We start from the raw sequence: 18,583 nt of genomic DNA, 5'->3' as shown, positions 1-18,583 counted from the left end.
TACATGACTAGCAAGCACTCTCCTGAAAGTAAAAAAAAACATGTCCTGCTATATCCCTATTTTTCTTGTTATAATTAGTAGATATTTAGATGGGTTTTGTGAACTGCAGATGAATTTAATTTACACCTTTCAATTCAGTGTCTATCTCCTAGCTTTATTCTCCACATATTCATGCACCTCTTCCCTGTATAGACTTCCATGTCTGAAGAGATTTCAGGAGGTCCCAATATTAAGATGTAAATAGTACAGAGGTAACTGAATCTTCTTCCACATGCAAGTGGGAGAGATTAGTATGCAACAATCTTAGAGAAGCAGTGCAAAGGTCAAATCAGTTGACAAAAAGGGCAGTTTGACCCAATGCATCCATGCTCAATTTATTTCTAAGGAACAAGTGGATTAAGACCAACAGGTGCACACCTCCCCATTTGAAGCTGGTTTCTTTTTTTCATGGCACGCAAATCAGCCTGTCTGACAAACTAATTTTAAAAAAGTTGTAATTTTGAAGTTATGAGCTGGAATCATCAAATATGTTTCACAATAAAACAAAACTCAGCTTTATAAATATTTTGCTAGTATACATACTTTCTGATGCGTAGCAAATAGCACCTCGATTTTCAGAGGAACAGTCAGAACTTTTCCAGAAGCCATCAGTATCCAAAAACACACATTCTTCGTTTGTTTCTTCATCATCTTCAGACCAGCGACTAAAACTAACATGTTTCCCATCCAGCCAGCCATAATGCTTTCCACCCTAGCAGTGTTTAAGTAACAGAGATGAGCTTACATAGTAAAAAATATAAGGTACAGAAAATGACATGATAATATATTTACACTGGTTAAACATTTACAGTGTCTCTGGTGAGAACTGTAAGTGTTCCACTGTCCTCATGATCTGACCTGCTACTCACAACGTAACAAGTTTCATTAATTTAAGTTTTGCAGTTGCAAATATGTGAATTAGCTGAAGTGGATGGCAAATTATCGAATGGTGATGTGTAACTACTGTGTTTATGGAAGAAGGCCTAGCAGTGAGATGTCCAAACTGCATCATTTGCCATCTACAAATCAATGGTGGATATAATTACCTGGTCTCAGAAAACTGGTAATAACTGAGAATAAGGTCCTGCCTCAGTTACTCCATACTGAGTTGAAAGTAATCTATTAAATACTTAATTTATTTAATGCATCAGATGCTGCATTCCTGCCCTGGAGGATGCAAGAGGAATAAGAGAAAAACCACATACAAGCAGCATGTCATCCTTTAAAAATCTTACATTTGAAAGTCATCTTCTGGAAATCCCCCTGTTGCTGTGTTATTTAACTTAACTTGTATCTTTCTTTTGTGTCTATGATTCCAGCACTGGAGTAACAAGTTCTGTTGACCAGTTTCATTATAATGTCCTTTCATGTGATTTTTTTAATTGTGCCCAAATAATGAAGTGTTGCAATAGCAAAAAGCCAGTGCATGCCTGTACTGTATGCCCCAAAATGAATCATTTGATCTACACTTACAGATAAAAAAAAATTAAAAGAGGAGGGAAAGTAGGTTGTCTGGTTTCCACCTCTTCACAAAGATTAAATGGCTGTTTCCTTAAAAAATTTAAAAATACTCTCCATAAAGTATACATTCAAATTTTTACATTTCCCCCCTACTTTGCTAGAGTACTCAGTAGTCCATTATGGACATTGGAAAAACATAACACCACAGATGCTGAGTGAACACAACCAAACTCTGTATAAGTCACTTCTAAAAAAATTCTAACTTTTTTCTTGCAATTATCTCCAGACTCATGTGCTTGACAAAAAGAGAAACCCTGCAAACAAGCCCAAGGCATTTCATTAACAGCTGAGACAGCTCTTAATCCACAATAAAGATTTTCAAGAGGTCCTCCAGCTAATAACAGCAAAAAACAGCACCTCCTGTATTTTTTCAAATTCTTTTGACAGAACAAACAGAAGGAAAAAGAAAAATCCACTGACCTGTCTCAGGGATGTCTCCCTCAAACTCAAAATACAGGCACAAATAACATGAAGTAACAACAGAATCTACATTAAGCTTCAGAAATGTATCTCCAGAAGTGTTCAATGATTCACTTTAGATTTTATTTGCCACTTCTAGTTTCTCCCTTCCAAAACAGATTTTGGGTCATCTTTCTAGAGAGGTACTGTAAACAGTGGCAATGATATTAAACAGCAACACTAATTACTTGTTTGTTTACAAAAGAGACAAAGATGATTCAGCAACCTATGCTGCTGCCACCCTACAATATATCCCTACATCAATAGTCCTTTAAAAGAATTTTATCATCATCATCATCATCAGTTCATCCAGTGGAATTCAAGAACTATGTAACTTGAAGAACTGAGGGTTTAAAACATTAATTTTGAGACACTCCAGATGCTTATCCCTAAATGAAAACAGTTACCCTAGAAACTAATTTTTCACTGCATTTCTTTAACTCAGGTTCTGTTTCACACAAGTCTCAAAATTACCTTAAGCCATAGTCTGAGGGAAAAACAAAACTTACATCTCTGCTGAAGAGTCCAATCCAGAGTGGGTAATTATGAAGGGCCGCCTGAACAGCAAGAAAAGCCTGCTGGAACTGATCTGTGATGCTAACCAGCTGCATCTTGTTATTTATGCATGCAGCCACTGCATCATTCCAGGACAAATTCTTCAGAATTACCATGTATTGAACATCTCGATAGCTCAATGTTTCATTAATGACTTGCTCTGTCTGGTTATCAGAAGTTCCTATACATAAAAAAGAAATCCAGTAATTAGGTAGTTAAACACTGTAATACATATTTAACTCCCAATGTCCCTGTAACAATCAGAAAAGTCTTTTTGAATAACACCTGGAAAAAAAAAAATCTTAGACAGTAGATTATGCTATAATTATAGTTAGAAGCAAGTATCTTTGACACTTTAGACAGAAAATTACATATTTAAAAATAAGTATTATTTTCATTCAATGTAGTTTAAAGTCAAACTACAAATTAGGTTCACATCTATTTATATCTGGCATTTTAAACTAACTGCTAAATAATATATTGAATTAAAAACATATTATATATCTTTAATTATACACAAATGGGAGAAGGTGACTGCTCTCTGCTGCAACATAGCAACAGCTAAACTTGACTCATTTATCTCTATGGAGCCTGTGGCTTATGCAAATCTAATGGGTCCCAAAACTTGTCTATGTAGATATTGGTACCACACAGTCCCAGAATTCCTTACTGCCATCCATGAGTATAGTGAGAACTGATTTTGCCTCCACGTGTGCTTAACTAATTGTAGAAAATCCATTTTGCATAGGGAGGGATATAATTCACTATTTGTGCTCCAAGCACTGTGTTATAACAGTTATCAGCATCATACCTGACGGCATACAGCTCAGCAATGCATGACAACTGGAGTTAATAAAAGATACAAATATTCCTGTGGATGGTAAGTTAAAGCATACAAATGGTAACCCCAAAAATTTTATACACAACCAAAACCAAATTTGCTCTCCAAAAGGTAGAAATTTAAAATATCTCAAGCAGGAAAAGGCTCATGAGGGAGGAAGGAGAATCACTTCATAAATAACAGGATATAAATGTTGATTGATAGGCTGACAGGGCCATTTTCCAAACCATAAGATGACAGAAACACAGTATTCATTTCGTATTTACAGGTTTCAATAGAGCAGAAGAGTGACAAGGCTGAAACAGATTGTTTCAAGTGGTTTGTGTCTGTTGCCAAATGCTTTCATTTAGTAAACAGCTACAGAAGATAACCATGGAACCCAGGGTGCCATCACTCATCAAAGGGTACCAAATTGTAAACAAGGCAGTAAGTAAAATGTTCATTTCTGAAAAAATTATTGCTGGTGATTACAGTCTCAAAAAATTCTGCAAATCACAATCACGCTAAGATTTCCAATAAACACGAACTGTCCTTTTCCCCAGGATAAAGCCCTAGGCAACCTGGACTCTCTCACAACTGTTGCTGCAACCTGCCGAGGTTCCTTCCAACCCAAGTTATCCTTAGATCCCTAACACAATGATGATATAAGACCAAACAATACAGGACACATTCTGTCAGTCTAAAAACCTTTCTCATTACATCTTCTATAGCTATGGCAAAGAAGCACTTAGTATTTAGTCATCCCAGATTAATAAGATATTGATATAAACAGAAACACTGTCAACCCCCTATTCATAAAAATCTCCTTTTCAAATTTTTACATCTCTTCCATCCAGACTTCTAATCTTAACATTTGAAATTTCTGAAGTATTTGGCACTGAAGAAGATTTTATATGTTAAATGAAGGTGGAGGGGTGGGAGGTGGAAATCTCTCCCTATTTGAAAATGAAGGTGGGTATATTCTTGGGTGTTTTATACACCTAGGGGGTTTTTTTTGTTTTGTTTTGTTTTTTTTTTTTTTTTTTTTTTTTTTTTTTAGAAGATAGCATGTTCTTTACTTAAAAGGATTATTTATATAAAGGAACTTACTCAGAAGTGGGTGTGCTGAACATTAGCCCATAGCAGTAATTAAATGCATATAATAACTAAATGTGTTTGATCTTATTCCAGTAGTTGGCATTCGCCAACCCACGTGGGTACATCTGAATATTATTTTTAGTTCAGATTAAGAAATCCTACTCACACCAATGGATCTGTATGAAGCTAGGGAAAGCTGCATCACTCCAAATCATCACTCTCCATGTAAGCCCTCAAGTTTGCTCTGGAGAGACCAATTTCAACTTTAAGAGTCTGTGATACCTTATATTCTGATAGTACTAAGAAACATAGGATACGTTTAAGGAAGATAGAAATATTGTGAGATTCCTTCCCGGGGCTTCTCACTTCCACAGTTCTGAAAAGGAAAACGGAGTTACTTGTTTCACCCCTTAATGTACATCACCTCTGTACCCACAGAACATTAAAGATCCATCTGCTGAAGCATGATTCCACTGAAACCACACAGTCTCTCAGGAAAACAGATTCCTCCCTCTGAACTGGGCTATAAAAAACTATAGGGAAAATTCTGAATGTCTGACAAAATAGGTTCCAGATCATCCTCCACACTCTGCTTTTCCTAAATTTATCTGCTCAGTCTCTACAAGAATCTTGTTCTTCAAGTGAAATAATTTACATGCATTAAAAAGTCTCCTGGCACATGCGCTTTAAGTGAAAACTCTGGCTGTAATTTATTTTGACTCTTCAGACTTACCTATAGGACGCTGGCATATACCCAAGAAGTGCCTGTCAGCACAAGCAGTGAAATTCCATGTTCCAGCATACTGTGATTTGGGATCATTGAGGATTACACCGCACTGATTGTTAAATTCTTCATCAAAAAGCTGAGAGAGAGAAATACCCTTATCAGTCTAAATAAGGCATAAACATACTTGTGTAGAGGTGAAGTAACATGAGGCTAGGAGAACCCCAGCTGTCTGAACTTGTTTAAGAAGTTTCAAAGGAGTGGTGCAATACAGCTTACCTGTTTTACAAACACTACCAGATGCCTGGACTTAGAAAGATTTCCTAAGTTAAATACACTTCAGAAGTTGTCATCCAAATAAAGGTAAACAGAACTCCATTACTGTCAGTCATCTTGTTGGTCAATTAAAATGACTAACTAGGGGATTTTGCCTGTTATGTTTTTTTGGTTTGGGTTTTGTTGGGTTTTTTTAAGGATACAGTTCCAATGCCTTTTTTTTTTTTGGATACAGTTCTCAATAGGCAAGAGAAGTCAAAAGCCAGAACTTACGTCCAGTGGAATTTTCCTTAATCTTCCTGTCAGGAGTGGGTGAAAGTTACTATACATCAGTCTGCTCTCATCTATCCATTTGTTTTCTCTTGTGCTGAACAGAAACTGTAAACCAATCCAAATATCTTTTGGCATACCAGGAAGCAAGGATGTTATATAATCTGTTGGGCAGAACAGTAAATGTACATACTGTGGTTCAGAAAACAACAGTAAACATCTGAAAAAACAGTTTACTAAGTAAGATAATGCAACACCCGCTTGTATTAATTTTCCCAGCCCTTCATGATTGCCAAATGCTTACCATCCCTTACTTCCATATGGTAAAACCTTTCATACTGATTTTATCTGCAAGAAGCAGGCTATTGGCATTTGTCCTTCAATTTTTTGAGTTGAGAAGTAGATTTAACCTGTTTCTCTGCCCACTACTTTGTATTCTTGTACTTGCATCTAAATTTCAAAAGCTGCGTTTCCACAAGTCTGCAAGATCTTCTACTGTTTCCCTGCAGAGATAATAGAAGAGCTCCCTCCTGCCCTCTCTGAATTGATGAAGTCTTATCTCCCATCTTTCTCTCCATATACTATAAATCAGAACAGTTTTAAGATTCTGGCAGAGTTTTTCCACCCCACCATCACAGAAAGCAGGACAAGACGAAAGAAGTCAGGTTTAGCTGGAAAAAATTCAGCTAGGCAAACCTTAAATCAGACCCCTCTTAATGAGCATTCTGGCAAGAAACAATGGGCTTTGGTAACTCAGCAGGCACCAAAGGCATTCATTAATCTTGACTAGATTAGGAAGACAATCTGAAGCTATGTAATTAGCTACTGTTGACATGTTTTAACCATTGGCCACATGCCAGACTATGTCAGAGCTAATGCCTGACTGTGCTGATTATGTCAGCGACCTAATGCCACTGGGAAGCGTAGAGGCAGCCTACAGAAAGAGACACACTTCTTTAAAAGACTGTGTCTTCTTTCCATATAGGTGACCTCCACTACATGGGGGAAAGAAAAACAAACAAGAAACAATAACAAGCACTTTCATATGCACCAAATCACACAGAAGATCCTGCTATGTAACATTTCAGAATGGCTATAGTTTTGCAATCTTAAAAGCATCCAAAAACATGCAGGCCTCAGACATGTATGTTCCTGTATATGACCGTATTCCTCCCCAAAAGCAGAAGTTAAAAAAAATTACCATCAGTTGCTGCCTGCAGGTACACTAGTGACCTCCCTAGTCTACTAACTGTATTTTGTTTGGCAAGAGGTTATTGGCTTATAAAGAAAATACGCCCTGTGGACATTGCAGAATTCAACTGAGCTACTTCAGCTATACCCCCAGAGAACTCTTAATTACCCACAAGAATATAGTTGCAAATTCAGCTGTATCATTCAGTGATTTATTGCTGAACACTACGTGCAGCCAATGTGTACCCATTTCTTCCTCACTGCATTCCCCTCATTGACTCCAGCTGGCAAGACAGCTGAGAGGTGGAACAGCTCTGTGTTTTACAGTCCTCCTGCCTTCCATCCTCCCATCAGTGCCCTGGAGAGCCTGCAGGTGATCAGTTTGGACACACTGCCATATTAGGCTGTGTGGCACGCACAGACACAGAGGGTCCTATGTGGTCCAGCAGGCATTGTGTTTGCCACCTTGTTCCCACAGAGACAGCTGAGCTTGACTTGGAAGCAGCTCCTAAGCTAGTTTTCACAGAGCAAAGTCTACAGTCTCAATTATGTTTTAACTTGCAAAGCAAAACATGGGAATTCTTCATTCAGTGATGACCCTTCTATATTCAACTCTTAATGCAAAGTTTTACAATTTTTTTTCTTGTTATAACAAGTCAAGATCATATAGAGAAGCTGCTCTTCAAACTGGCTCAAACGTCTGCAGACTGCATTTTCATGTTATGTTTCCAGTGATGCAAACAATAGACCACACATTTTTAATTGGTCCTGGATTTTTAGAATGTTCCCAGTATGCCTGTAGATAACCACATGATTTCATGTTCAAGTTCTTAAGCAGAACTATTCTGAATTTAGAAGTGAAGCTGCACATTAAAAGTGCCCCCAGTTCACCATCGTACCTTGCTCAGTTTGATCTGAGATAGATGGAAGAGAGCCTCCAAAAGTTACACACTTTTCATTAGCTGCATTAAATGTTAAATATTCAGGGTTCATCTTCTGGAAACACTGCAAAACAAACATAATGAAACTGATTTTCATCCTACCATTCTGCTTAAAAAATAACTCAATATGAAAAGGTTCTTAAACCGACCCTAAAAACCCATTTCTCATTTCCTGCAACAACATATAATTATTTTTTGCAGGAAGCAAGGAACTTGATACTAGCTGCAAGCACTTATTAGATTCAGCAGAATAGCTAAATATAAAATGATCCCACTGACTAACTCCCCATTCACTGAGGATTAGAATTCAATAATTTTTACTGGCTACATCAGAATCATGTGCTGCTTCAGGAAAGAGAACACATGAACTCTACAGTCGTTTAGTGTTGGGCCAGGAACCTGTATTGTAATGCCTTGTATTGTAATTACGTTTTGGGGAAAACTACATGGGAACTCAAAAGCATTATTGAATGAAGTAAATTTGCAAACCTTAGCACAACATAATGTGCAGATTTGATGGACATATGCAGAATAATGGTGGACCAAACAACAGGAATGAGTCTCACTAAGACTTTAGATGACTGCCTAAAACATACTACTGAAATAGACTATATTATGGCTTCTGATCTGCTGGTTAATTCTTAAAAGCTGGTTCAAATTCTTAAGTGAGTTAAGTCCTTAAGGCAAGTTAGGAAACTGTCCGCCAGCTTGCCGCCTGCCTACGATTACTCAGCAAGAGAATCAAGATGCTTCTGCCACAGAAACCTCATCCTCTCCCTTTCTAATCCTTCTCTTCATTCAAGTAGAGCTCAAGATTAGACAACGCAACACAATAAACATTCTTGGACCTAAACATGTGGTGATGGGAAAGCAAAAAAAGCCGAAAATGAATGCTTTGAAATTAAGAAACTAGCAATCCTGAATAAGAGGGAAGTGAGGGAGATTATTTTAATCACTACACATAGTTTTCATAGTTTTCAAAAGCCTACTCCATTCCTCAACACAGGGGCTACCTCCTCATTTCTTTCACAAGAGCATTCCATCTAACTGGAAATGAAAAACAGGTAAGGATGATGAATCTGTATTATCACTGTACCTTATTCCGGAACTGATGCCAGCCTTTACGGCAACCTCCTCTGACTGGGCGGTAACTGGGATCATGTTTCTCTAGTAAGGAGGCATTATTTTTTTCACAGATGAAGGGTAGTTTCACGTTACAGTTCACTGGGTAGTCTGTAGAAATAGAATTTTTAAAAAGCAATTATGGTAATGCCACACCACATTCCAATTCCCATCCATACTTTATGACATGACAAAGACCAATCTGAAGGGAAGTCCTTTTCAGTGCAACCACAGTGAACTACTATGCAATCTAAAGCATTAAAAATAACAGTAGAGAAAAAGGCAAAGGTAAATGATTTATACTGGACAGTAATATAAAATTCCTAAAAAAACCAGAGTCTGACCCTTATTTCCAGTAGTAACACTTCACATAAGCAGAGAAAACTTGAAAACAGAAAAATAATGAAAAAAGATTTTGTATATGAGGACTAATCGCATATTCTGGCATAGAGGGTGTGACCTAAATGTCATTAAAGCCAAAAGGAATCCCTTAGCATCTACATAGAGAGCATCAAGCCTGCACTGCTTTACATGACTCCTACAGTAAATGGACTGACTTCCTAGTCAAGAGCAATTTTTGGTTAATAGAGATGAAAACAGTTCAGCAGCATATACCTGAATGTTGGGGAAAATGTGATTGAAAGTCAAAATGGTAGTAGACAGGAGAAGCATCTTCTCCAGAGGTTATAGATTTTCCCCAATATAAAACAGTGTTGAAAAAAGGAAACAAGCTTCAAGTACCACCAGCAGGCTTTTCCATTAATTTGGAAATTAATGGAAATAGTATGACTCCACTACTTAATGAAATTTGCACCTCCAGATGTATATATGGTTGCAAGTATGCAGTCAAACCTGCTTTAACTAACACAACTCTCAGACTTAAATTCCAGAGCTCAGGATACATAGCATAAACATAGAAAGGTAGCCACCAAATCAAGATTTTACCTAATTAATCTATGTTGCAAAAAGAATGACAATCAGTCATCAAAATTTGTCATCTGAATTCAGGTTTGCCTACAATCATCAAGAAATATTACCCATGGCTTCTACCATGAGGAGGTAATAAATGATTCAAAATTCAATCAGATTATCATGAAGAAGCCATTCACTCCTAATTCAATATCATTTGCATCCAATATAAGAATTTAGGCAGAATGGCAATTACTTCTTTTTTTTAAAAAAAAAATAAATATAGTAATGACAGATGGGGTAAAAAAATTAAAACAGCCTTACCTCTATACCAGTTCTTTCGAGAAACATACCAGCATTCTCTCAGGAATCTATCATGGAAGCGTGGAAATAACTGTAAACTAGATATAAATATTTCAGAGTTAATCTCCAATCCAATGTGACCTTCAAGGGGAAACTCTGATAGCAACAGAGTCAGTGCACACAGAAATTTGGGCTGGTAACTGTTTCTAGACGCCCTACAAAAACTAGACTAGGAATAAATACATGGTAGGTTCAGTAGGTATGTACCATGCTCAAATTAACTTTGTTGAGATGTGCAGAGTGAGGTTATTGATCACCATGCTGAAACCAGAGCACATTGTCAGGACAAGTCAGGAAATGGGCAATAACTCTGGTTTTCTTTTCACAGTAGTATATTTCTATAATATTTTGGAAAGTGAAGGACTTTTCTTCTAAGACGCCAGTGAATCTTCTCTGCAGCCATGAAGAGCATGAAGCAAGGCTTGCTGTGAGTCATCTCAACTCTACAGGACTATACTAAAAGCCCTCCAAGACTCTGGCATTACCTAACTGAAAGACTGATGTTTTAAACCAATTTCCTATTCCGTTTTCTCAGGTATTCCTCACATGTTTTCAAACTCAACAGACAGGGCTTTTTGGTTTTGTCAGTTCCGCAAGTATTAACAGAACATAGAAGTGGATTTAAAAATCCAATAAAAGCATTTTAAAGATCAAGGGAATACATTAGCTACTAGGACTACAGATTTAAAGGATTCCCACGACAAGACTAAGGTCTCTAACCCCAAAAGCCCAAAATCCAGAGGCTCTGATAGAGGCAAAAGAAATAGATTATTAATTCAGTTATTATTAAATTACTCTGAATCAACTATTCTAGTTAACTGTATTCCTGAAAAGCACACCAAGTTTGCAATAAAGCATCTTATAATTGTTCTACATACGGTGAATGATAGCTGTAGCCATAATCAATAAACTTCAGCCACCACTTCTGTTCACTGTTTGATAACTGTGGAAAGAAAACCAAAACCCAGCATTTTATAACCCACAGAGAAAGAGCTCCAGACTCTACTAAAGATAAAGCAATGACAAAATTAGTCACAGAGGTATTGAAATGTTTTTTGTAAGATTCCTTAGAAGTGTGTACTTTCATGCTATGAATACCACAAACCCCTTTCAGCAAAGCCTATCAGACCATCATGCACTTATAATTACATCTTCTCATCAGGTGAAAAATTATGTCTTGTACCGTGCATAAAATTAAGAACTGGTAAAACTGCTAATGAAATATTTGCAGACAATGAGATGCTTATACAGTGGTCTTGTTATGACACTTTTTCTCCACTTGGAGGGGTTTGGTTTTTTTCATGTTTTTAAGTCTACTTTTCAATTTAAAAATTTTTTTACAAGGCTGCTATTAAAATAATTCTCTTTTAATTCATCTTTTCCCTTTCAGTATAATTGAGAACTACAAAGGCCAAAAGGAAAAAGAAAGAAATTAGGGATTAACGTTTTGTTATATCGGAAAACCTGGCAAGAAAATTTCCCTACAGTGTAAAGTAACTGTTAAAAGAGATTATACCACCTTACCTTTTCTATTTGAGACAGTATTGTCCTGAGTTTAGGGTAAGACTCCACTGAGGCTAAATCACTATCATTTTTTTGACAGTAGAAAATAGCTTCCTGGTAGCTCAAATTCTTATCTGGTACAAACCACAGCTCTGCTCCATCAACAACAAGTGGGGCTCCATGAATTCCAATTTCATCTACGCAGAAGAAATACCACATGTGTAATTCTGAAAAACTAATCCTTTTCTAAATGTAGTAAGAAATATCAGTTTGACAGAGTCAACACTCTGCATTCTAAACTCTCTCAGAGTCAAATTCTGTCCATCACAACCTTTCCTGGTATCAAACAGATTTTGCAGTAGCAATGTAACAACACTAATAAAAGATACTGAGTATAAACAACCATAGTGGAAGAATACACAAGAAGTCCATTTACCTGGTATATACCACTCAGGTGTCTTTGGAGTACTACCTGTCCAAAGGAAAAAAGGAACAGTCACTTAGAGTTCACCTTCTACCAAGACTGTAGCCACCAATAAAGGAAGTGATGGTTAGTACTCATTTCTCAGCATTCATGATGGAAAAAACAAAAGGAGAAGGAAATCACACACAGGTTCAATAGTTTAAAATGAGCTGATGTAAAACTAATGGAGTATTGCATATCTCTGTCTTAAACATCTCTGGGTTTTTTTAATCTCTCAAGCAGAATACAAGCATCTAAGTAGTGTATCCACCAGTATCTCACCACAACAAGAAAGCTTCATCCCCTGAAACATCTATTATTGGGCAATACTGACAACTCAGTTGTAATAAACTCTTTATATGAACAAATGGATGTAACTGCAGTTTACCTTTTGTTATCTGGCAGACCCATTCAAGTTTAGCTTCACAATCAAAAGGCCTGAAGTAAAATTCCAGGTCTTTGCCATCATGGAAATAAAATCTCCAAAATGACCTCCGTGAAAACTGGGAGGTCTGTATAAAAGTAGAAACAGAGAACAGAGTTAGCACAGCATAGGCCTCTGAAATGTAAAATTAAACTGTATTAAAAAAGTACTTTGCCAAAGTCAGTGTATTTTATGGTGTTGTTAGTCCCACAGTTTATTTTGCAAAAAATAAACAGATACAACTGTAACTTCAACTATAACTCCCGACATGAAGCAATTACATACAAATCTATTCTAGCAATATTGTTTCTTAGGGTTTCTGTGGCATGTAGGATCTCATAGATGCTTGTTATTAAATTATCTGTTGCCACTTGTTACCCTGAAATGATTCTCATTTCTGCTGAAACTGGCACAGAAATAATCTTTCTTATTTAAGATTATTTCTTACAATCAAGCTTAAAGAACTGACTTCACTCCTGATGATGTCTCCAGTAAGGAGAATTTCTTATCATCTAGTGAAATAACACGTCTATAACTAGCAGGTAGGAGAGGGAAGTTACTACATTCACAGCATCCCCTTCAAACTGCTCTCCTTAGTCTAAAATTTTTAGGAGCTCACTGCTGAACCAACTTCTCAAGTCTGGGGTAATGAACACAGCAGAAGAGACTGAGGGAAATGGCTGAGAACAGAAGCAAAGGGATGCAATTATCCTTTCCTTTATTAAGTCCTAAAAGCAGAGGTGGTTCTAATTACATTAAAAAGACGGTATTGGAATGATATTGTAAAAAGTCAGGTGATGCTTCAGAAAAGTTAAAGGCCATTTTAAAACTCATGCCATCAAGACTAAATTAAGTAACAAAGAACATAATTAGGAATTAAGCAGAGGTCTGACATTTGAAATTAAAAACCAACATGGCACTTACAGTCAATTTCACCAGTAACCAAGGAAATACGCAAAATAAACACAAACACATGCTCTATCCTGGCTATTGCATTCCCCTACTTCAGGTTTCAAACCTTTTCTTAATTTGCAGTTCAGAAAAACTAATTTAGATTTTAAAAGTTACAGGTAGGGCTCTGCTTTTTTGTTTTAGATGCCATGATACATCCCTAAGAGTTTAATAGACTAGAGATACATAGTATGGCATTATGCAATAGCAAACAGCATTGTTACTAAAATATTTTGTAGTTAAAAAGGTTCAAAAGAAGTCTTATGAAAAATTATCATTAGCACAGGGCTTGGTTCACAAAAAGCTATTTGAATAAGGATAATTAGTAACAGGTGTAGATTGATAAAGGGAACACTAGCAGCTTTTTCACTATGTTAAGAAAACATCTCAACCTAAATTCAATATACGCCTGGAGAAAGTATTTTTTCCAAGTACTTCCAAGTAAAAATATGCATGTTGTTATTAAAAATCTTGAAACTAACCTTTAATGCAGCACAGTCTCTTGTATCATATTCATCTTCCAGATACTCGAGTGGCATAACAACACTAGTTACCTACATGGTGATGGACAGGATGAAAGAATCAGCACTGTTTGCTATGGTAAACCCAAAAGAAAACCATTCAAAACCTGGGGTCCCATTATGTTTATTACTTTTAAAATATGTGATGAATGGCAGTCTATCAATTTTGAGTCTCCATATCTGTTATTGTGTGGAGGGAAGAACTCACAATTTCAGGCAAACAAAACAATTACATTGAGGAAGATATTTTTGGAGAAGTCTGACATATCAAGGAGATGAACTGATAAACTCTCCCCTCTGTTGAGCCAAGAAGACACCTTGTTCTCTCCATCAGCTCTTAGATGTTTACTACTATATTTCTATTAACTACTGCTATATTAAGTATTTTAATATAATGGAGACAGAAATCAAGTTAACCTTATAAAGATATGTTTTTAATTGGAAATCCACCTGGATGATAGCTCTTAAGTGTACAATCTTCTTCTGAATTATTAATCTACTGAAGGATTTGCCATATTCTAATTAACATATTTATCAATTTACTTTCAATTCAAGCCAAGTTGCAACAAATCAGGACATCATGTTTCCAGGTTAAAAGTTAACTTACGGGTTTATCATCACTCCACTGCCAGGTTCCCAAAGAATCTGGACTCCTCTTATTCATTCCAATCCATACCCATCTGTCATTGCTGTAAACAAACAAGATAAAAATCTTACACCAAGCATATGGTTCAGCACATTTAATAAAAAGACTGACCTATGTCATGGCATTACTTATGATCAACCAGCTGTTGATCATAGAAACAAAGGTTTACTACTGCAAGTTGTAGCAGTTCAAAGAGAAAACAGGTATAAGGGCTAGGACCTCTTCTGTACAGAAGAAAACTAACTAACTCAGATAATTCCTTTGTTGGTTGAATCACCACTTCATCGGTTGCCACTTGATGTAAAGGTCTCTTTTCTACACTTTTCTTCCACAATCACACACAGAGTGTTTATATCCCTTGGTTCTCTTTCTCTTGTCCATCTAAGGCCATCTCTCTCTCCACCACCAGCTCAAATATACTCTTCCTCAAATCACACAAAAACTTTTACTCACAAAGCACAACTGGCATCATATTTCCCTTAGCTTTGTCAGTGATATAAACACACCAAACATGGGCACCTATTTCAATTATGCACATTCATAAATGTGGTACAGACTTAAATAAGCACCTAACACCATCAATCTTAATGTTTGCATAAATGAGTGGCAATAGAAATTACAGTCCAGTCGGAACTGTCTTTTTTTCTAAATTTCACTTCTTCACTTTTCATAAGCAAGGGATATTTAAATCCAAAATTTCAACTGTGCTCCAAGATATTAAGTTGCCTGAAAAAATGGGTTTACAATGTATATACTCAAATCTGCAGTAAGAACCTTTACCATACTCTTTGCTATTGCTTATGAATCTAAAGATGCTATAACAAAGTTAAATGTGATAGTCAAACTGCAAGGTTAGCCTTGTACTGCAACTTCTCAAAGTATCGATTTTCTGCTAGTTACTGAAGTTTATGATAATTCACTCTAATCCACTCCCCTGCCCAAGAAAGGCAACAGACACTTCTCTGAATGACAGTATCACATGGAAGCAGCAGAGGGGAGAAAGACCATGAGTTTTCTATGAAATCACACCCTACATGAAACCCTACTGCAAAAGAGCCGTGGAACAGGTACTCTCACCAAAGTGGTCTGACAGCAATAGTAAAGTATTGATGCCATAGTACGGGGTTCTTGTAAAACTGTATCAGGAGTACTAATTCCATAAATTCATGTTGTATCAAATACAGAGAAGTAACACAGGACATTTGAGGAAATTAGAGTTTAGGCTATTAATAAGAATTAAAGATTTTCTTGTCTAGCCTTTACAAAGAAAGACAGGAAAAGGATATAATTATTCTTTATAATATTTTAGGAGACTAAACCCCCAAGAAGACGAGCTATTTGAGCAAAAAGGACATCAAGTCTGAATGAACCACATCTCAGAAATAAATTTAGGCTCAAAAATGGAAAGAGATGTCTGACCAGCAGAGGTCAGAGTTTGGAAAAGGCTCCTAAAAAAGTAGTGCTGGAAAGTTTATGAAACTGACTTTATTACAAAGAGGGATGGACTCAGACCCAGGTTTACCTGCACAAGCAATGTTATGAAATCATAAGGCAATGTTAAGAAAGTCTTTGATAAGGTTGTGCCACTAGCTTTCTACACATATGACCATAAAGACGCTGAATAGCCTGAAAATACTGATGGTACAGCACCAGGAAAAACCTTAACCCAGAGTATGTGGGCTAAGTACATGTAATCCTAGAAGGGCAATAGTATTTTATTTGGTAGAGTTCTCTTTAACATCAGTCATTTAAGAAACTTGTTTCAAAAGGATTTGCAGTAATTACCTGAGAACCTAGAGCAATTTTTCAAAGTCTGTCAACTTGTATTTGGTTTTTAGGTAATAAATAGATTTAAATTAAAAAAAAAAAAAAGTGTGCCAGGTCAAGAATTAGCTATTCTCCCACTTTACAATTACTGGCCTGCAAACAGAACCACGTTTTCAGCTGACTAGGCTCTTACACATTAAAGTACATATTTTGCTTCTTTTGGAACTGTTCAGACACGACCATGACTAATTCAGCAACTACTACACTATACTTGACAGTACTTTTATGCCTTCTGATAGTCCTCTGAAATTATACTATCATCTCATCACAGGAAAGAATTCCAGTAACTATTTAAGAAAAATACGAATTAAGACTCTCTATTGTAACCAAGCTTGGAGCATGGAATTTGTTTGCGCTTCAGGCATCTGTCTTCTCATTGCAAAGCATGTAAAATCCATCCTATGGATTTGTATCAAAATGGATTTATCACTGCCAGAGTATTCTTTGAGCTACCCTCCTGGAACTGTCTCTAAAACCTAGATTATCCTGAGTTTTAACCTAAAAAATAGGTGCAATTTGTGCTTTACAATGGACTCCACGCTGATTAACAATGAAAGATCCTAAATCTCCAGCAATCCCTGCAGAATACTGGTGGCTTTTCTCTCACATAAAACTAAAACTTCATAAAAGTCAATGTTCTACAGGAGCGGATAAATACTGTGTAGAATGATGTAAAGGGACTATAAACTAGTAATTTTTCTAGTTGTATTCTAACTGCTAAAATAGAAAAACTATTTTTTCTGTCCTTTATGTCAGCTCCAACACAAGATTAGGAGCCTAAGTGAAGTTATTGGGGCTTGTAAGTCAATCTAGTTCTTGACGTGAGGTAATGTGTACATCTGGGCCAACTCATTAATGGCGCAATTTAAGGCACCATTTAATCTTCGGCAGCACTGGCCTAAATCTATGTATGAATCCCATCTAAACCTCTGTTCTTCCCCCTGTAACAGGCTACTGCACTAGCTAAATCACATCCTGCTAATTACCTGCTCTTGAGTGGAAGAAAAGAGAAGCTGAATTAATGCAATTACTACAGCCTGCTTATTTTACTTCAGCTTTACTGCTGTTTTAGCCAGCATGTTAAGATCAGTTTTTTCTTTCAAACTCAAGTATTCATGAGGCTTTCTTGATTCAGAACAATTACAGCAGCAGAACTGTTCATATAAAAGGCAACTGATTTCTTTCTAGTAAGGTGTCCTCACTGAAATGTTATTACTAGCCAATCCAAGGGTATTACCCTCCCTGTGTCCAGGGCTGCTGCCAGCTATAAGCTGCAGAATGCTCAAAAACACAGTCCTAAAAGAATGGAAGTAACCGAACCAGATCTGTTCTGCCTGTATCATGTCCCTTCAAGTGAAAAGAGGTTCTCTCCTATTTCTTCCAGACAGGGGAAGGTTGGCAGGCAAAGTTCATTTTCCTTTCCAATGGCAATAGCCTGACTTGGCTGGAGCAATTCTAGCTCTTGTTTGCCTCTAAGGTGGAATCCGAGTAAAGAACAGAATGGACTAGGCAAGCTGCCCTTTTCCTGGTGAACCAAACTGACTCTTGCTAACATTTAAAAACAAATAATTCTCAATGAGTCACCAGAGAACTGTGCAAGGGGAAAAAATCCGAAACCAAAGGAGCAGAGGTGTGGCTCCTTCCCCAAGCTGAAATGAATGCACTGAATGAATACTCAAGGTCAGAGTTTGCACTGACTAAATACAGGGAATATGAACAAACTGCATGCCAGCGCCCTCCAGCAGCTAATCACATCTAACATTCCCTTAGGAAGATTTCTCCCAGTTAGCTGAGTTATTCCTTCTTGCCGAAATAATTCACTTGGTTTCCTATCTCCTTTCTCAAATGAGCTTAAGTTTCAGACAAACTACCCCTGACACTTGACCTCCAAATTATGCTACGTAAACACCACCTCTGAGTAATATAAAAGCATAAATATCCTCAGCAATTATATTAGCTA

General features: G+C 36.8%; 1 protein-coding gene across 2 annotated transcripts in view; it reads right to left on the bottom strand.

The window, feature by feature from the left end:
- Positions 1 to 18,583, bottom strand: part of LY75 (lymphocyte antigen 75) — a 43,899-nt gene that overhangs the window by 9,887 nt on the left and 15,429 nt on the right. The window contains exons 14-26 of one of the 2 annotated variants that reach the window (XM_032692531.1): positions 14,758 to 14,839; positions 14,112 to 14,183; positions 12,643 to 12,766; positions 12,228 to 12,263; positions 11,813 to 11,988; positions 11,167 to 11,231; positions 10,250 to 10,326; positions 8,991 to 9,127; positions 7,853 to 7,958; positions 5,766 to 5,926; positions 5,226 to 5,355; positions 2,529 to 2,755; positions 583 to 751 (exon numbers count right to left, since the gene is read on the bottom strand). In XM_032692531.1, the coding sequence (XP_032548422.1) occupies positions 583 to 751; positions 2,529 to 2,755; positions 5,226 to 5,355; positions 5,766 to 5,926; positions 7,853 to 7,958; positions 8,991 to 9,127; positions 10,250 to 10,326; positions 11,167 to 11,231; positions 11,813 to 11,988; positions 12,228 to 12,263; positions 12,643 to 12,766; positions 14,112 to 14,183; positions 14,758 to 14,839 (1,562 nt within the window). Of the gene's footprint in view, positions 1 to 582; positions 752 to 2,528; positions 2,762 to 5,225; positions 5,356 to 5,765; positions 5,927 to 7,852; positions 7,959 to 8,990; positions 9,128 to 10,249; positions 10,327 to 11,166; positions 11,232 to 11,812; positions 11,989 to 12,227; positions 12,264 to 12,642; positions 12,767 to 14,111; positions 14,184 to 14,757; positions 14,840 to 18,583 lie in introns of both variants that reach the window. The other variant, XM_032692530.1, reaches the window with a different exon arrangement.

Source organism: Chiroxiphia lanceolata, chromosome 7 (genome assembly GCF_009829145.1).
Source record: "Chiroxiphia lanceolata isolate bChiLan1 chromosome 7, bChiLan1.pri, whole genome shotgun sequence".
Taxonomy (NCBI): Eukaryota; Metazoa; Chordata; class Aves; order Passeriformes; family Pipridae; genus Chiroxiphia; species Chiroxiphia lanceolata.
Note: the sequence above shows the minus strand (reverse complement) of the source record. Positions and strands in the feature narration are given on the sequence as shown.